Here is a 21,061-nt window from a genome sequence, read left to right on the forward strand (position 1 = left end):
ACACACCCTCCTCTCCCCCACCGAAGTGCACAAATTTCATGCACCGGGCCTCTAGTTTAAAATAAAATAAAATAAAAAAACTCATCCAGTTTACATGGACTTTTGTTTTTTTTTTAACTATGTTCTTATTGATTTCAGAGAGAGGAAGGGAAAGGGAGAGAAGGACAGAAATATCAATGATGAGAAAGAATCATCATTTGGCTGCTTCCTGCAGACGAGCCCACAACCTGGGCATGTGCCCTGACCAGGAATTGAACCGTGGTCTCCTGGCTCATGGGTTGACTCTCAACCACTAAGCCACACCAGCAGGGCTTTTTTCACTTTTTAACTAGCAAGATTAAAAATGTCTTTTTGGACTCAGAAATGAGGACAGGCTATAAACGAATAGTATGCTTTCATTTGGAAAGACAAATACTTGGAAATGATTTATAAAAATATAAAAGTAAGACTTGAAGAAGGGGTTAAGATAATAGTTATTATTCTAGAACTAATGCTATTTCTGAGTTTGAGAGATGAGTTTTGAGGCAACATTATCTATATAAGTAAATATACATTTGTGCACGTGTGTGTGTGTCCTAAAATTTCATAAGTTAAGAACTCTGTAGTTATAGAACTCATTGTTTCAGGTTATATTAGGAAAGTTGTAGGGACATTCCAGGTTGCTAAATCCATATTGGATAATAGCTAATGGATGTGGGTTTATTGTATAACAGTGTTTTCTAGTGACAGAATGCCTGGCTTTAAAGACTCAGGATTAATGCAGAAATATAAGGGATAGATGAAAGTGTCAGTTTAGTGTGTAGATGGAAGGAACTAACATTTATTGAGTAGTTATTACCTGACACTACTAATGGTTTTCGTTGCTGTACATATTATAGCTCTGGAAGGTATTATGCCTATGATACAGAAGTCAGGAAACTGACCTAAATATCATGCCTAGGTCTCATATCTGAACAGATTTAGTGTCAGACTTTTTGATTCCAAAGCAGCAATTATCAGTGTATATCTTGTCACATGATGTGCCCAGGATATATTTTAAACCAGTGCATTATCAGATGCAGTAATCTTACCTTTTAATTTCTTGGCTTAAACATTTGAACTGTGTCAGCTCTTATTGAGTACTAAACAAACTAAATCTGTGAGGTCAGATGGTCTCTGTAGTGAATATTCAACTCTGCTGTTGAAAATAAAACTTTATTTACAAAATTAGGTAGCAGGCCAGATTTGTCCTGTGGGCTTAAGTTTGTCAACCCCTGAACTAAATGCTGTGGCTCTTGAGTGTTTGAAAATGGAGCTGGAAATAATACTTGCATACATGGTACCTTTTCTCTTTCCAGTGTATTAGCAGTTTAATGAAATATTGCCTTAGTCTTAATTCATGTTCCTCTTGTGAAGTAGGAAATAATTATTGGGCAAGTTATTTCTTAATGACTCTTGCTTTCTGCCTAGATTTATTTTTAACATATCGTCTCCTTAAAAAAGTGTACCTTGTTTAAGCAAGTTGGTTGTATGTATTTGCATTGGACTTGAATTGCTGCATGTACTACAAAATTATACACATCGTTCTTGAGGAACTTAGCATCTTGATTGGCTAGAGCTTTGCCTTAACTCAGTCTCCTTTAGAAAAGGGTTCTTGTATGCTTTAGTCTTACTATATGAGGTGTGGTACTTGGTTTCTAGTAGTACCTATACAAAGACCCTAAAGACATCTTGATGCAAGAAATTTAGCATTTCTTTACCATATATACACTGAGTGGCCAGATTATTACGTTCTCTGAACGCATAATAATCTGGCCACTCAGTGTATATCCTATATAATAAAAGGCTAATATGCAAATTGTCCCCTCGACCAGGAGTTCGACCAGCAGGCTGGCCGGCCAACCGCCCATGTCCCCTCCCCATGGCCAGGATGGCCGGACCCACCCATGCACGAATTCATGCACCGGGCCTCTAATATATATACTGAGTGGCCAGATTATTATGCGTTCAGAGATCATAATAATCTAGCCACTCAGTGTACATTGGGTCACACCTCATAAAGCTTCCACTATTAATACTACTTCACTGCTGCCCACCAGCCATCAATTCTTCGATCACTTAACAACTATCCTAAAAATTTATTGTGTTCATTCAGTGTATTAAATACTCAAAAGACTATTCTACAGAGGGAAACTTAAACTCAGCATAGTTTCATGACTTTCATAAAACCACACAGCTAGTAAATGTTTGAATGCACATTTCAGCCTGTATTTTTGTTATCCCAAGGTGGATCTATTATCTGTGATATTGTTTTCACACTTCTTCCCAGTGGTCAGACATAAGCTAGGATACTCAGAAAAATCAGTGCCCTGCTTAAGTTATTTTTCTCTCATTATTGATTAAGCAATCACTTGTTGTGACTGCCTATTTAAGACTCTTCAATACTACTTTTCCCATTACCCATTACTTAAAGGACCATACTTTTTAAAACAACCTAATGAGTTTTATCTCACCATAAAATTATGTCATAAAGTTCACTCATTTCAACTGTATAATTCAGTGATTTTTAGTAACTTTCTGAATTGTACAACCATCATCAAAAAAACGGTTTTAGACTATCTTCATTACCTCAGTAAGATTCCTCATGACATTTTACAGTTCATTCCTGTTCATACCACTGATCTATGTTCTGTTTTTAAATTTGCCTTTTCTGGACATTTCATATAAATAGAAGCATACAATATGTGATCTCGTTTGTTTGGCTTCTGTACCTTCTCATGTTCTTGTATAACGTGTATCAGTAGTTTGTTACATTTTGTTGCTGACTCCTCTTCAGTTTTATGCTATACCACATTTTGTCTAACCACTCACAATTGAAGGATGTTTGTTGATTATGGTTTTTGGTTATTATAAAATATGCTGCTATGCCCGATCGGCAGGGTTCCTGGTCAGGGCACATGTCTGGGTTGCAGGCTCAATCCCCATTGGTGGGGAGGGGCATGCAGGAAGTAGCTGATCAGTGATTCTCATCATTGATGTTTCTATCTTTCTCTCCCTCTCCCTTCCTCTCTAAAATCAATAAAAAATAGTTTATGGTGCTATGAACATTTGTATGCAAGTCTTTCTGTGAACGCTTGCTTTCATTTCTCTGGGAGTAGAATTGCTGATATGTATGTTGTTTTTTTAAGTTAAACTTTTAAAGAAACTGCCAACCTGTTTTCCAAGTTAGTGTACCATTTTACATTCCCACCAGCAAAGTGTGAGGATTTCATTTTCTCTGCACCCTCACCAACATTTGTTCTTATTTGTCTTATTTAATATAGCTGTTCTAGTGATCATGAAATGGTATATCATTGTAGTTTTAATTTCCATTTCCCTAATGACTAACAATGCTGAGCATCTTTTCATGTGCTTATTAACAACTCATGTATCTTTGGTGAAATGTCTGCTCATATTTTTTGCCCATTTTTTGATTCAGGTTGTTTGTCTTATTATTGAGTTGTAAGCATTTTTTATATATTCTGGATACAAGTTCTTCACCAGGTATATGTTTTGCATATGAAGTCTTTTGGTCTTTTGCTTGTCTTTTCATTTTTTAAATGGTGTCTTTGGAAGTGCAATAATTTAATTTTGATGAGGGCCAGTTTATCATGCTTTCTGGTATAGAAATCTTTGGCCAGCTCAATTTCTTAAAGATTTTCTTGTATGTTTTGTTCTAAAAGTTTTAGTATTTTAGTTCTTATAAATAAGTATATGATCCATTTTGAGTTACATTATGTGAGGTGATGGTTCATTGTTTTGCATATGTCATTTTCCTCAGCAAAGTTTTGAAATGTTTGGTATACAGGTCTAACAAGTCTTTTCGTTAAATTCGTTCCTACATATCTTATATTTTTGCTATCGTGAGTAAATTGTATTCTAGTTTTATTTTTAGATTTTTTTCAGCTTGTTAATAGAAATACAATTGATTTTTGTATATTGATCTTGTATTCAACAAATTTGCTGTACTTATTTATTCTAATAGTTTTGGGTGGTTTCCTGAGGATTTTCTATATATAGGTTCGTGTCACCTGTGAATAAAGACAGATTTTCAATCTTGATGCCTTTTATTTCTTTTTCTTGCCTGATTTCACTAGCTAGAACCTCAGTACTGTGTTAAAGAGGGTAGATGAGAACACACATCCTTGCCTTGTTCTTGATCTTGGGGACAAAGTGTTCCTCTTTTGCTTTTAAGTATGAGCATTGTGGTTTTTTTCATAGATGCCTTTAATTAGGTTCAGTTCCCTTCTGTTTAAGAGTTTTTTCATGAATGAGTTTTGGATTTTATTAAGTACTTTTTCTGTGTTTATTAATAATCATTTACTTTAAATCTATATGTGTATTTTGAAGGTAGGTTTCTTATAGACAACATATAGGTGGGATGTGTTTTGTGATCATATTAACAATCTTTTTTTTTTCAGTTGGTGCATTTCTACGATTGACATTAAAATAGTTGGTATAGTTGGATTAATGTCTACCATATTTGTTACTGTTTTCTATTTGTTGTCTTTGTTCTTTGTCCCTATTTTTGTCTTTCACATTTTTTCTGTCTTTTGTGGTTTGACTTGGGCTTTTATATGATTTTATTTTCTTTCTTAACATATCAGTTATACTTTATTTTTAAAAACTTAAACATTTCTTATTTATTGATTGATTTTTAGGGAGAGAGGAATCATGGAGGGGAGAGAATGAGAAACATTGATTTATTGTTCCACTCATTTGTGCATTCATTAGTTGCTTCCTGTATGTGTCCTGACTATTAGGGATTTAACCTGCAACTTTGGCACATTGGGATGCCACTCCAACAAAATGAGCTACCCAGCCAGGGCTTAAAACTTTTTTTTAGTGGTTGCCCTAGAGTTTGCGTTACACATTTACAACTAATCCATGTTCACTTTCAAATAAGACTATACCACTTCACAAGTAGTGCAAAAACCTTATAATAAGAAAACAATCCTAGTTCCTCCATCCATTGCTGTCATTCATTTCACATAGATAAGCACATAAATGTGATATAAACATAGCATACATAATTGAACACATTGTTGCTATTATTTTGAACAAACTTGTCAGATCAATTCAGAATAAATTAAAGTTTTTATTTTTATGTCATTAAGTTTCATTGATGCTCTGTTTTTTATATAGATTGGAGTTTCTGACCTGTATTATTTTCCTTCTCTCTTAAGACCTTCTTTTGGCATTTTTTGCAAGGCAGGTCTAGTGGCAACACATTTCTTCAATATCTGTTTGTCTGAAAAAGCATTTCTTCACCTTTGAAGGATAATTTTGCAGGATACAGAAATCTAGGTTGGTAATATTTTTCACTCTCAATACTTTATTTTTTTAAATTGATTTTGTGAGAGACAGACATTGATTTGTTGTTCTACTTATTTATGCATTCATTGGCTGATTGTTGTATGTGCCCTGACCAGGAATCAAAATTGCAACCTTCCTGTATCAGGGGCGCCAGGGCTCTCAACACTTGAAATATTTGATTCCTCTCTGTTCTTGCTTGCATTTTTTTTCCTGAGGAGAAGTGAGATGTAATTTATTGTCATGTTTTCCTCCCCTCTGCCTTCTTTCAGGATTTTTCTTTGTCTTTTCTATTTTCTATATTTTGACGATGATATGCCTAACTGTAATTTTTTCTGGCATTTATGCTGCTCAATGTTCCCCGAGCTTCCTGGTTTAATATCTGATATTAATTTGGAGAGATTCTTAGTTGTTATTGTTTTAGATACTTCCGTTCCTTTTTTCTTTCTTGTCCTTCTGATATTCCCATAATGTATGTTCTAACTTTTGTAGTTGTCTTACAGTCTGTGGATATTCTGTACTTTTTTATTTTTTGTGTGTGTGTTTTTTTCTCTTTCCTTTTTGGTTTTTGAGGATTTTATTGATATAACTTCCAACTCAGAGTCTTTCCTTATCTGTGTCCTGTCTGATAATAAGCCCATCAAAGGCATTCTTCGTTTTGTTTTTTATCTCTAGCATTTCTTTTTTATTTTTTCTTAATCCCTCTTTCTGCTAACATTGCCTACTTGTTCTGTGCATACTGTCTACATTTATCTATTAGAGTCTTTAGCATATTAATTATTGTTGTTTTAAATTCCAGGTTTGTTAACTCCAATATCCTTGCCACACATATTTCTGATTATTCTTTATCTTCACATTATGGGGTGTTTTTTTTTTTTTTTTTTTGCTTGTTTGTTTTTGCCTTTTGGTATGATGCTTACTTTTCTTCTTCTTTTTTTTTCTAATATATTTTATTGATTTTTTACAGAGAGGAAGAGAGAGGGATAGAGAGTTAGAAACATTGATGAGAGAGAAACATCGATCAGCTGCCTCTTGCACACCCCCTACTGGGGATGTGCCTGCAACCAAGGTACATGCCCTTGACCGGAATCGAACCCGGGATCCCTGAGTCCGCAGGCCAACACTCTATCCACTGAGCCAAACCGGTTTCGGCTCTTCTTTTTTTTTTAATAGCCAGGCTTGTTATACTGGATAAAAGGAATGGCTTTAAATTGGCTTTAGTAATGAGGTGTCAGGGGAGTCCTATGATCCATATCTCATTCGTTTAGTGAGCCTATGCCTCTGGACTATCAACTTCACAAGTGTTTCTTTCTTTTTTTAAAATATATTTTTATTGATTCAGAGAGGAAGGGGTAAGGATAGAAAGAAACATCAATGATGAGAGAGTGTCCCTCCTGCACACCCCTTACTGGGGATCGAGCCCACAACCAGGCATGTGCCCTTGACTGGAATAGAACCTGGAACCCTTCAGTCCGCAGGCCGATGCTTTATCCACTGAGCCAAACCAGCTAGGGCACACAAGCGTTTCTTAGCGGCACCCCCCTAACCCCGTGGGGCAGGATGGTTTGTGTAGGCTGGAGTTACATGTTTCCCTTCCCCAGATCAGTTAATCTCTGATCATTAAAACCCTGCAGGTTAGGCTCTAGTTTACTAGTTTCTCCAGAGGACAGGCTTTGTTAATTAAGGTTATAGTTCTCTGGCATATTTCAAAATTGTTTCTTTTCCCTTCAGTCTGCCAGAAGCCTGAGGAAAATTCTCTCTGATATTTATTGTGCACTTGTGCTCCCCATTCCCTATATGACTGGGTCCCCCTGGAGTTAAAACTCTCAGAGTTGTCCACAGTCACTGAACCTCTAGCAATTCGTCAGTTGCAATGCAGGTGTTCCTATTCAATACTGGTTCTGGTGGTGGTTTTGTTTGAGTTCCTGTTCTGGTAAGCTGTGATATGACCTGTATTCGCCTGTCTTTCCAATCTTGGGGGCAGTGGTTTGCTCTTGTCCTTCCTTCTCATATGGATCCAAGAAGAACTCCTGATTTTTCGGTCTGTTTAGCTTTATACTTGTTAGGGTGGAGTGGTGACTTCAAGCTCCTTACATGTGGAACTGGAAACCTGCATATACTAATTTAAACAAAGCATTTAAGCCCTTAATGTCTGTGGAATGTCAGAATACTGGGAAAACTTGATGAGATCACTAAGAGGCTCCTTTGGAGGCCCTGTGTGAAATGTTTATTTTAAAATGGATTACAAATTCAAACACTTTTAGGAGCCACCTCCAGGTGTGTAGTAGTTTGGTTACAAGAATATGTACATGTATAAACCATGGTGCCCTGCATATTCCCCATCTAAAGGAGATACTTACTGATGGCCTACTATTTTCCAGTTACCTTTACATAAACAATCAGGAAACTACGATTTTAAACAGAAACCTACATTGGTTGAATATTTACAGAAAAATTAGTTGGCTCAATCAAATATGCCTGTGACTGTGTCAGTTGGCTGATTATAATGTAGTACCTGGGAGCATTTCTTTTCTTTTTTAGATTTGTTTACTTACTTTCTCAGTAACAAAAGTTGTATGTAGCCCTAGTCGGTTTGGCTTGGTGGATAGAGCATCATCCTGCGTACTGAAGGGTCCCGGTTTTGATTCCAGTCAAGGGCACATACCTCGGTTGCAGGCTCAATCCCTGGCCCTGGTCTGGGCACGTGCAGGAGGCAACCAATCACTCACATCGATGTTTCTCTGTCTTTCCCCCTCCCTTCCACTCTTTCTAAAAATCAATGGAAAAATAGCCTGGGATGAGGATTAACAATAACAAAAAAGCTGTATGTATGTACATATGTTATGTGTGTATGTGGCTCTGTGTACGCTACTGGCATCCAAGGAGACCAGAACTCAAAATCAAAACCTCAGAACAAATTTATAACACTTTGCTTTAGACTTTACACGTGATGTACTCCAGTCAGTGAATCCAGTGTTAGGCATTAGTCAGTATGCTTTTTGGCCACAGTAACAGAAAATATAATTGTGGCTGAAACATTAAGTGTAAACATTAAGTGTATCTATTGGCTCATATCAGTGTAGAAATAGGGCAGAGTTCAGGATTGGTTCCTGTCATTCAATCTTGTCACAAAGGATCTTGTTATAAGGATGTGTGTTGGGCCTTTTAGGAATTCGGTTCTTTACTCTGTTGATTTGTTACTTTTCCCTAAGTGCTTTTGTTAGTGATTAGATTCTTAAAATACCTTGAAATTATTTTCAAAATGTTGTGTGTTCATGCCACTTTCTTCTCCTTAAGCATCTTACTTGCTATTATCACACTCGCCCAGTACCTGTGACCTACTTGATTGCCATCTCTTTGCCCATTTCCTCCCAATCTCAAGTCAGGGAAGAAAGTATTGCTTCTGAAACAGAATAAAGAATACCCATATGGCCACTGTTCTCTTTTCTTATAAATCCTTCTCTTTCTTTTCTTAAAGAAAACATTTTTATTGAGCATTTGTCCTAAGCCAGGCTCTATGATAAAGCATCTTATAGAAGCACTTCAGGAAAATTTTTAGAAAGATTTTAAATTCCCATGTATATAACAGAACTTAAGGCCCCAAGAGGTGCAATGGATTAAGAAATATTGTGGAATTTGACAAGAATAACAGTGTCCTTTAGAATAAGCAAACTTGATATAGCTGAGTCTGAAAATGGGACCTGACTAGTTGCAAGGGCACTGACTCTGAAATCAAGAGTCCTGTGACAATTCTGGCCATGATTGTTTGTGTCTCTGGGTGAGCATTGCACCTCTTGGGGCCTTAATGTTCTGTTATATACATGGGAATTTAAAATCTTTCTAAAAATTTTCCTGAAGTGCTTCTATGAGATGCTTTATCATAGAGCCTGGCTTAGGACAAATGCTCAATAAAAATGTTTTACCAGTTTTAACACTGAGCCTTTTCTGGTTGGTCTCACCACTTTCATTGAGACTCAGAACTTTGAAGATGAGCCCTAGAATTCTGTGGAGAAATCCAAGCTGGGTATATTTTTGTAGATACCATTAATCTCCAAACCAGGCATTCATTAAAACTCATGAAGAAGTTCACCTTAAGTGACTTTCTCTTGGATCCTGAATTGTTACTCATCTACACACTCTTTTTGGTTTATGTGTATTTCTTATCTGCTTTGCTTTTTTGTTTAAAAGGAGTTGGCGGGGAGAGGTTGGCAAAAGAAAAGGCTTCACATTCATTTTATAAAAGGCTTTACATTCTTTTTATGTAATGTAAAAAATATGCCAATATTGGGAATACACACACACACACTCACACTCAATATAATTTATCACTCTGCTTTAGTTTTTAAATTGATTTTTGGAAAGAGGAAGGGATTCGGGGTGGGGGGCAGAGAAACATTGATCATCTGCCTCCTGCACACCCCTTATAAGGAATCGAGCCTGCAACCCGAGCATGTGTCCTGACCAGGAATCAAATCAGCAACATTTTGGTGCATGGGGTGACGCCCAACCAACAGCCACACCAGCCAGGGCTGCTTTACATTTTGATAAGCCTTTTGGTCTTATCTCTATTTTACTAGTTTAGGAATTCACAACTATTGTTCCCTGGTCATCAGTCACAGCAGCAATACCAGTGGCATGAAAGTTGTTGCTACTGTATCATTTCAGGCTGTGTCTCAACAGAAGGTGTTAAGAGCTGCCATTCCTGATGAAGAACTTGAAAACCTATTTCAAAGCATATGTCCTTTTTTTTTTTTTTTTTTATCCCTGATGTGTAATCCTTGGCCTAAGGTGCCTTAATAATTTTCAGACTTCTATTTAGCACCAGAATCATTTCTTCAATGATTTTTTTTGTGGCTCTCTTTATAAGACAGGCAAATCTGGGAACCCCAATTTTTTTAAGGGGTGGGTTTCAGATGGGAGAGTGGAGATTATTCCCTAAGGGCAAGAATCTCCACGGAGCACAGAATGGAAAGCCACTGAAGTCTCCATGCATTTTGTGTTTTCTGATTCTTGGTGCTCAGGTTCTGGTTCACAGCAGGAATTTTAATGGCTTCACTAACTGTTCCTCCGTTTTTGCTAGCAGTATCCTATCAGTGGTTAAAAGCATTCCCCAGATAATGTTTGTGCTAAAGTTTCTTTTCAGCTTGCTGAATTGCCCTTGTGGAAGTCATGGCACTAATAGAATTTAATCTTAATACAAAAGCAACAGAATTGAAAAGGAGTTAGAGATGATGTAGGCTTTCATGTATGGGATGCTTTTTCCACTCTTCAACAAAGCTCCTTAAGAATGAGTCTTGAGTTCTCCTGTTCTGTAACCAACAGGAGGACTCACAAATGGCAGTGGAAGATACATCTCTGCTGCTCCAGGCGCGGAAGCCAAGTACCGCAGTGCGAGCAGTGCCTCCAGCCTCTTCAGCCCTAGCAGCACCCTTTTTTCTTCCTCCCGTTTGCGATATGGAATGTCTGATGTCATGCCCTCTGGCAGGAGCAGGCTTTTGGAAGATTTTCGAAATAACCGGTACCCCAATTTACAACTGCGAGAAATTGCTGGGCATATAATGGAATTTTCCCAAGACCAACATGGGTCCAGGTGAGGACTTGGCTTTGGCACTTAAGGTAACTGAAATTTTAATGCCTTAAATTCCATTCCTCAAATACGTATGCACTAAGTGAATTGCTATAAAATAATTGAAGCAGTTGCTTCTTAGTGTACTTTCCATTATTTCAGAAAAACTTGGGATTATGAAGGTCACCAGATACACAAGCGATTGAAAAGAGCCATTTAGAAATTGAAGTTGGGATCACATGCATAATTAAAATAAACTTTCTTTTTCAAACAAGCCTTTTTACCTTTCTGAAAAATTAGCCTGATGTTTCTAATTCACGAGAACCTCACAGAATGGCTACAATTTAAGAAACAGAAACACTATCACAAAGACATATATCTGCACATATTTGCTAATTGAATCCCTATTAAGAGCTACTCAGATATAAGTTTGGACCTCTGCTGCTCAGGATTAAGACAACTCCATCACTTTTTTGTTGTTGTTTTATTCTGTAGAAGTGAGAGTCTGCATAGAGGTGAGAGAAGCAGCTCTTACAAAACAGAATTTAGCTTAGGTTACTCCCGCCTGTTTGACTATTCAGTGGGCTTCACAGAAAGGGACTCTCTGGTCCCGGGGAGAAAGCATATTTATGATGTTGCCCATCCTTTCCTATTTGTCTCCATTTCTCTTTCTCTCTGACTGTGCCCACTGAAACAGCTTCTAAAAACCTACTTTCTCACTAAGTTCTGCCAGCTTGCTACTGGGCAAGGATTTCTCATATTTGGATCCTGTAGACCAGATTGAGAGACAACATGATTTTTCTGATAATCACCTGAATCAAAGAATTGTTATTTAGATTGGCAGATTGAGTAGCTACTACTTCAGAACACCCTGCAGACATTTATAACAACTGTTCCACATCCTTAATGAGTATTGCTTCATATGAATATGAGGTAAATAATATAGCAAGGACCATAAACTTTGATCCTCTTAATGTGGGACTGGTTTCTAAAGGAAAAAGTTCTCCTTGTGTTATGCCCATCTTCGCCCTCTCCTCTTCCTATTTCTTCCTTTTGTCTCTTTCTCTCAAACCCACATATAAATACAATTTTGTACATATGTCATACTGTAATGAAATAGGCTCACACTTAAATCTACATTTAAAAGCTGTTAAGTTAGGGTATACTTCACACTATAAACACTTTTTCCTTTTTAGGAATTCTTCAATTAAGTGAGCTCAAGGGATTCATTTAAATAACAATTGTATTTGTGCAGCCACGTGCACCTGCACCTGTGTAAATGTACACACATATATTTTCAGAAATGATTCATTATACAAATTGAGCTCATTATTTATTTCCAAGTCTTTCTAAAATGCTGTGATTGCCCTTTTTACTCTGCACTTCAGATTCATTCAGCTGAAACTAGAGCGGGCCACACCAGCTGAGCGCCAGCTTGTCTTCAATGAAATCCTCCAGGCCGCTTACCAGCTAATGGTGGATGTATTTGGAAATTACGTCATTCAGAAGTTCTTTGAAGTAAGTCTTTGTACTTTCTATCCTTTGACTTTAGAGAATCTCCAGAGCATTTTGATTTTCATTAGCTGTTTTTAGAATTGCCATCCCATTCCAGGCCTCGAAATGTGTGTGGGCTTTTAAAATAATTTTTAAATGTTTTCCAATTCATTTGCAGCAGATGATGCCAGTCTAATTTAGAAATGTGTATGGAGAATCATTGTCCCCATTTAGGATCTCTAGTATGTTATTTCTGATTTTACAATAGTTTCACTAAAATGTAATTTTTTGAGGAAATAATTCTTGTAATATAATTTTAGCAAGTCCACAATAAAGTGTTCTAAAAAATGAAAAATTTTTTTAGGATTCCTAGAGAATTATCTTTGAACACCAACTCTACTGTTTTTCATCATAAACTATAGCCTGAAGATTGTTAAACACTTACTGGGTCATCCTTCGACCTTGGTTTCTTAGTTTTCCTCCATGAATGTGAATAATGTCCACCTCTGTTATCATTGTCTTTGGAAAGGATTAATGAGATTGTTGGATTAAGTCTGTTCCCTTAGTTAACTAAACTCTCAGAAAGGCAGGGATTCTTGGCTTACCATTATAGCCCTGGTGCACTGGGATCAACAACTCCAAGCTATAAATCCAGAAAGGAATGAAACATTGAGGTGAAGAAATGAGTACAAGGGAAAAGTACTGGAATTGTACAGTGTTTGCCACAGAACAAAATAAATTTTTTAACTTCTTATGTATGATTTTGTTTGATTTATGTGAAGATTTAAAAAGTGGCTCACTCATAGCCTATATCTTCCTAACTTGTCTCTTAAAGACTTAAGTTCTTTGACACTTAATTCTCCAGCTGTGGACTAAGAGACCAACCTAAACATGACTTGTAATTTTGATTTAGAATATCTTTTCACTGTGATTTTTGTCATAGGTAGAAAAATATAGGGGTCTCCAGCTCCAGTTCTCTGCAGCTAGTGGTGGCTGAATGAACAGTGGATTACAGCCATGTGATTTGGGACAAGCTAGAAAAAGGTCCCTGGCTTAGAGAAAGTGGACATTAGTTCCCCTTGTATAGAAAATGAGTGGGTTGGGCATAAAGTCTCTTCAGTCTGATGATTATGCTATGCAAACAAAACTAAAAAGCCAGGATGGAAAATCATTCTAGGAAGAGTTTTAATATTATGCAGCCTTACCTTTTGATTTTATTTTTCCCCCTGACTCGGTTTCATTGTATAATAGATAATACATATCAGTTCTTGGAATGATATTGAATACTAATTCAAAACAGAGTGCCCATATGTGCTTTGGCTTAAATTTCATAGATGAAAGAACTTTTCAATCCCTGGACCTCAGATACCTAAAGTGCTGTTGATTTTCTGTAAGAAGTCTTTGAATCTTCCCCAGACATTGTGTAAAGCCCTAATGAACACTGTCTACCACATGTATTATTATTTTAGAGTAAACATAAATGCTCTTGTAATTAATCAAGTGTAGATGTATTTAATAGTACTAATGAATTAATGGCAGCTTTCATGAATTACATATTTTTGTTTGGCAGATATTAATAGTGAAACCACTACTGTTGATAGCTGAGAAATTTTTAAAATTAAAAACAGTTCCTCATAATCAGGGACTGAAAACTATTCTCTTGAAGAAACAAATGCGCCACACACACACACACACACACACACACACACACACACACACACACACACACATTAATTTCAGAAAGGGAGAGAAACATCAATGATGAGAGAATCATTGATTGGCTGACTCCTGCACGCCCCCTACTGGGGATTGAGCCCAAAATCTGGGCATGTACCTTTGACTGGAATTGTACCTGGGACCCTTCAGTCCGTAGGTTGACACTCTATACACTGAGCCAAACTGGCTAGGGCAAAAACATAGACTTTTTAAACAAAAGGTTTTAATCATAGGTGACCAGGCTAAAAGAGGTATACCAGTGGTTTTATACAGAATAACAAATGCTTTGCTTTCTCTGGTTTCTTTCCTTCTACCTAAGTAATGGTGTTCACCCAAACATTATGTCTAGTTTGGCAGCCTTGAACAGAAGCTGGCTTTGGCAGAACGGATTCGAGGTCATGTCCTGTCATTGGCACTGCAAATGTATGGCTGTCGTGTTATCCAGAAAGCTCTTGAATTTATTCCCTCAGACCAGCAGGTAATTGTAAGTTTCCCCTTTAACTTTTCTCTTGGTGTTTGATGTTTCTCCATGGCACATGTAGTGAACCCTCTAAACTTGCCAGCTTTTAATTTTCTTTTATAGTTTTTCTTTGGTGCTTGTGGCTGCCGTTCTGTGCATGGCAAGCATGAACTGTGCAGTTTGTAAAGTTATAGTACATCAGGTGTCTTGTGTTAAAACCAGTGGTTTCAAACATTCTTCAACAGTCTTTAGTAGGTGCAATTTTACAGGTGGGTTTTTGTTTGGCAAGAGTTGAAGGCTGTAAAATACTAGTAACTTGTCATTTTCTTCAGCCTGAACTGACATTTCAACAAATTAAACTTTATTCCAAACCACCTCCCATTTTCCTTCATTTACTCTCTCTTATTCATCCACCACACCACCATTTACCCAGTGAGTGTCTGCCCAGTGCAGCGGCTGGCCTGGCACATTGACCTGATGCCCACTTTGTGCCCGACACAGTGGGGAAGAGTGATGGGAATCAGTGGTGAGAGCACGTGCCCCGAGTCTCAGAAGGAAGGCTTTAAAAAACAAAACAAAACAAAAAAAACAACAAAAATCTCTCACCAAAGGATATTTTTCCCCCATTGTTTTTAAAAAAATATATTTTTATTGCTTTCAGAGAGGAAGGGAGAGAGAGAGATAGAAACATCAATGATGAGAGAGAATAATCGGCTGCCTCCCGCAAATCCCACACTCGGGAGCAAGCCCCACACTGGGGATCGAGCCCACAACCTGGGCATGTGCCCTTGACCGGAATTGAACCTGGGACCTTTCATCTCGTAGGCCGATGCTCTATCCACTGAGCCAAACTGGCTAGGAGTTCCTTTGAATTTTAGAGAGAATGGAAGGGAGGGAGGGGAGTGAGACAGAGAGAGAAACATTGATGTGAGAGAGGTATATTGTTTGGTTACATCCCACATGCACCCTGATGGGCTGGGGATCGAATCTGCGATTCTTTGGTGCTTGTGCCAACGCTCTAACCACTGAGCAACATCGGCCAAGGCTGAAGGAAAGCTTTGCATGAGGAGAAGTCCACTCTAAAGAGGAGTCAGACAGGAGAAGAGAAAAGGGACAGAAATCTAAAGTGTTGGGTACTGCCGAAACCGGTTTGGCTCAGTGGATAGAGCGTCGGCCTGCGGACTCAAGGGTCCCAGGTTCGATTCCGGTCAAGGGCATGTACCTTGGTTGCGTGCACATCCCCAGTGGGGGGTGTGCAGGAGGCAGCTGATCGATGTTTCTCTCTCATCGATGTTTCTAACTCTCTATCCCGCTCTCTTCCTCTCTGTAAAAAATCAATAAAATATATTAAAAAAAAAAAAAATAAAGTGTTGGGTACTGTGGGTGGGAGCTGACCGAGAAAGCACCTGCCGAGGCCAGTGATTCAGGAACAGTCACAGAGCAGGTCCATGCAGCCCCACAGAGACACAGGGCCCAGGCAGCCACATTAACCCCCAGGTAGGTGTGCTATGGCTGTGCTTGTGCTGCGAGCCTTGGGGGGCCTCTGATCTGGACCCTCAGCCTTTGGACTCTGAACGCACTCAGCCCTTCTCAGTGGAAGGGGATGCCTTGGTCTGGCAATGATGAGCCACTTGCCCTCACTGAGAACAAAGTTCAGTGATGAGAATCTTTGTTTTGGACTCGAGTTCTGAGCCAGATGAAGCACCCACCACCTCCAGTTCAAAGCAGAACAAAACAAAACACCGCATTGGTGTTGGTGACGGCAATTGAAGGCGGGGGAGTCCAAATTCCTTATGCTGTGAGATCCTAGAAATGTGGGCCAGGAGGCTGGTGAAGGCAGAGGGAATGTTGGAGATGCACAGCAGCTTGGAGTTTGTTCATTCAGTGCTCAGTATTGGAGATGCTGCAGTGATACGGTGTGGGGTGTGTAAGTAAATAGAAGCAGGGTGAGGCTACTACTAGTAGTTTTCTTCTCATGTTCAGATTATTACAGTTTTAATTTTACCTGGGATTTTCAGGGATGAAAATTTCATGGTCAAATATCTCTTTAGTTTTCTCGGTGTTTTTTTAAACATGGAAGTTTCTTTCTGATATATATATATATATATTTTAACAACCTTAAAGCCCATTTACTGAAAGATATCAGGAATATTATAGTTTCTTGGCTATTTTTTCCATCTTTGCCCTCTCCCATGATTGTGATAACTTGTTGGACTCCAAACTTTTCAGATTTTATTGTTTTCTGATTGGATCCCAACATTATAGTAGTTTTCTACCTCCCTTCCCATTCCCCCCAGCTGTTGCTCTTTCTATCCTACATTTCTGTATATCTTTTCCTGGTCTGGTTTCTCTATGATAACTTGTTCTGGGTCTGAACTCCTCCTCCTGCTATGGATAATTTTTTGTTTTCCAGATACAAGTTTATTATTTTGTGTGAAATGATTTAATCTCTAGTGGTTTCTTTGGGCTCAAGAAAATATTTAGGGAAGCCACCCCCCTTCCCCCTTCATTTCCATGATAAGTCTTTGCCTTTATATAGACATCATTCTCTAATTATTCCAATAATTGCATTTCCATGATAAAGTTGGGGTTTTTTTTTGTGTTTTTTTTTTTTGACATTTGATTGCTTTAGGAAACTTTCCCAATTTTATTGCCTTTTGCTTGTCTTTGGCATTGTAACCTTGATTTTTTTTTTTAATTAGAAAAATCTCTTAGATACCTTGACATATTCAACATCTCTGGAATTTAAGACATTGCATTCATAAATGTCACCATTTTAAACTGGCTTGTAGCCTTCCACCATAAATATGGAGTCATTATAGTGGAGCTAATGTATAGAGATTGGGTATAGCAAAGAAATTGAATAGCGAGTACCAGGTTCCAGACATGCGTGGTGCAGGTATTCAGCTTCAAGATAAATGAGACCTGAAGCAGCAAGTTTGGGGGAAGGTGTCTAGTCAAAATCTCATCATTCCGTTTTCTATACCCTTGTCATCTCCACTCATAACCTCCTCACACAAACCCCTCAGTGCCTGTCCTGCTCCTGTATTCCCTGCCTTTGGACACTTTTCATCTGTTAATTGAGAGCACTGTTCCTGCTGCTGACATTGCAGTCACTGTGGCCTGGTGGAAGTGTGTTGGCGTCACAGACCTGGGCTATAATTCTGATTTAGTCACTATCTATACTTTTAAATACCTTGCTTAACCCTTTGAGACTTAATTTCTTTTTTTTTCAATTAAGTAATTTCCTAATCCTCACCTGAGGACCTTTTCCCATTGATTGTTAGAGAGAGGGAAAGACAGAGAGAAATATCGATGTTGAGAGAAACACATCGATTGGTTGCCTCCTGCACGATGCCTGACCAGAGCCTGGGCCGGGGGAGGAGCCTGCAACTGAGGTACATGCCCTTTGACTGGAATCGAACCTGGGAGCCTTCGGTCCCCAGGCTGATGCTCAAGCCACTGAGCCAAACTGGCTAGAGCGAGATTTAATTTCTTTATATATAGGTTGCAAGGGGGTCTGGAGGATAATATATAACTGACATACACTGTTTTGTCACACACAGGAACCATATTGCTTGGGTTTGAATCTTGGCAGTTTAGGTCTGTGATTTTAACAGGTCATTTAATTTGTCTGTCTTGGGTTTTTTCTTTCTTTAAAAAGTATGTTTTTATTGATTTAAAGGGAGAGAGAGAAACATTAGTGATGAGAGAGAATCATCGATAGGCTGCCTCCTGCATGAAAGTCCCCACTAAAACTCCCCTCCCCCCCCCCCCCCCCCCCCCCCAAATCAGGGATTGAACCTGAAACCCAGGCATGCACCCCACCCGGGAATCGAACCATGACCTCCTGGTTCATGGGTCGATGCTCAACCACTGAGCAACACTGGTGGGCTGTCTTGGTTTTCTTATCTATAATAGTGTCTAGTCCATAGGATTATTATGAGGGTTCATTGAGTCAAAGGATGTTAAGCACTTAGAGGTATGCCTAGCCTGTAGTGAGCTCTAGATTAACAACTATTATTATTAATATTACATATCTCACAGAGCTGTCATAATAGAAATATGTTGAATTGCTTGTGAAATTCATTCTATTTGAAGATGTCTACATTTAAAAAAATATTTTTATTGATCTCAGAGAGGAAGGGAGAGGGAGAGAGAAATAGAAACATCAATGATGAGAGCAAATCATTGATCAGCTGCCTCCTGCACGTCCCCCTACTGGGGATTGAGCCCACAACCCGGACATGTGCCCTTGACTGAAATAGAACCCGGGACCCTTCAGTCTGCAGGCCGATGCTCTATCCACTGAGCCAGACCAGCTAGGGCAAGATGTCTACATTTTTAATCTCCCAGAGTTTTTTGCAAGTTAGAATAGTTTCTTAGACTGGATACTGTTACAGGAGGTTTGCTAACGTGGAAAAACGCTATTCATCATTTATTGCCATAGTGTGCCGTACCTGAGTTGTCCCACTTTCATTATCATGGATTCTCTCCCTCTTCAGTGCTTTTGTGTTTGGTAAGGAGAACATTGATTGTCCAGCTGTTTGCTTGCTGTGATTCTGGTGGTGCTTTCTTTCCTTGTCTCCAATAGAATGAGATGGTTCGGGAACTAGATGGCCACGTCCTGAAGTGTGTGAAAGACCAGAATGGCAATCACGTGGTTCAGAAATGCATTGAATGTGTGCAGCCTCAGTCTTTGCAGTTTATTATTGATGCATTTAAGGGACAGGTAAGTGACTTGGGAAAGAAATAAGGGAACAAATTGATGTGGTATTTCCACTGTGAGCTGAGAACAAGATAGGATTTTTGGAGTGTTCTCAAATGCTGCAGTAAATTGCAGCTCTGTTCAGTTGTGTCAGGTGCCTAGCTCTGTGTACCCAAGTCTCTTTCTTCCTTTAAGTGTCTGTGGATCTTCTGTCCTTACTGCAGATGTCTGCTCATGTTGGGATAAGTTAGACATCAGAGTTGTTAAAGGTAAATCTCATATTTGAAGAATAGATTTTTTTCCTTTGGTTAAGTACTATTTATGTTGATATTTAAAAGTTTTGATCACATTTTAAAAAACAAGGTGTTTCCTGGTTAATTTTGGGGGGGATGGGATGGTGATCAGGTTTATTTGAACTGTATTAAGTGACAACACAAGTAGAGATAGCTTCAAATTTTTCTGATTTAGCTGTATGTCATAAGAGCCTATATGTGCTTTTTTTTTTTTTTTAATGCAGTGGACAGTTTAAAAAAATATTTTTAATTGATTTTAGAGATGGGGGTGAAGGGAGGAAGGGAGAGAGACAGGACGGGGGAGAGAAACATTGATTGGCTTCCTCCTGCACACCCCTTATTGAGGATTGAGCCCGAAACCCAGGCATGTGCCCTGACCAGGAATGGAACTGGTGACCCTTAAAAAAACCCCACAAACCCTTGTGTACTTACTCAACATTAGTAAACTGTGGAAGTCCATAGTATTTTAAGTAAATATTTAAAACATAATGTTGAGTGAAATAAGTTGTTTCAGACTGTTTGTGTTTATCATATTTATAACTTTACAATTGTTCAGAACCATGCAGTATACCATTAAAGTATTTAGTTATGCACATGAAGCTACATACATAAAATCATATATAAAGCACTTAGTGCTGTGACTGATGGTAAACATTTAATAAGTGTTAGCTGTTGTTACTGTTCTTAAAATTATTGTCATTATTCTTTTTCTTAAAAAATATTTTTATTGATTTCATAGAGGAAGGGAAAGGGAGAGAGAGATAGAAATATCAATGAGAGAGAATCCATTGATTAGCTGCCTCCTGCCTGCTCCCTACTGGGGATTGAGCCAATAACCCAGGCATGTGCCCTTGACCGGAATCAAACCAGGGACCCTTCAGTTCGCAGGCTGACACTCTATCCACTGAGCCAAACTAGCTTGGGCTCATTATTCTTTTTATATTTTCTATTTTTATTGATTTCAGAGGGGAAGGGAAAGAGAGAGAGACAGAAACATCAATGATGCAAATCATTGATTGGCTTTCTCCTATACACCACCTCCTGGGTTGGGAGCCTGCAACCTGGGCATGTGCCCTGACCAGGAATTGAACTGTGACTTCCTGGTTCATAGGTCAACACTCAACTAATGAGCCACACTAGCCAAGCTATACTTGTTTTTAAAATCCACAATGAGGATATTTTTTCCATTGATCTATAGAGAGCATGGGGGAGGGGTGTGTGTGTGTGTGTGTGTGTGGGGAGAGAGAGAGAGAGAGAGAGAGAGAGAGAGAGAGAGAGAGATAGAGATAGATTGGTTGCCACCCGCATTCACCCCAACTGGGGCCAGTGATAGAATCTGCAACCCAGGTTCGTGCCCTTGACCAGGAATCGAACTGCGACCCTTTGGTTCACTGGCCAACACTCTTAACCACTAAACCACACCGCTAGGACAATTGTCATTATACTTGACTAGAGGCCCGGTGCATGAAATTCGTGCATGTGGTGGGGGGAGG

At 38.6% G+C, this 21,061-nt stretch overlaps 1 protein-coding gene across 19 annotated transcripts in view; it reads left to right on the forward strand.

The window, feature by feature from the left end:
- The window catches only part of PUM1 (pumilio RNA binding family member 1), a 126,449-nt gene that overhangs the window by 91,227 nt on the left and 14,161 nt on the right, over nt 1–21,061 (forward strand). For 14 of the 19 annotated variants that reach the window (XM_079778150.1, XM_079778139.1, XM_079778142.1 and 11 more), the window contains 4 exons: nt 10,654–10,921; nt 12,286–12,415; nt 14,457–14,591; nt 19,162–19,299. In XM_079778150.1, the coding sequence (XP_079634276.1) occupies nt 10,654–10,921; nt 12,286–12,415; nt 14,457–14,591; nt 19,162–19,299 (671 nt within the window). The remainder of the gene's footprint in view (nt 1–10,653; nt 10,922–12,285; nt 12,416–14,456; nt 14,592–19,161; nt 19,300–21,061) is intronic. The other 5 variants (XM_079778151.1, XM_079778149.1, XM_079778154.1 and 2 more) reach the window with 1 other exon arrangement.

The sequence above is a fragment of the Cnephaeus nilssonii genome (genome assembly GCF_951640355.1).
Source record: "Cnephaeus nilssonii genome assembly, chromosome: 7".
Lineage (NCBI taxonomy): Eukaryota > Metazoa > Chordata > Mammalia > Chiroptera > Vespertilionidae > Cnephaeus > Cnephaeus nilssonii.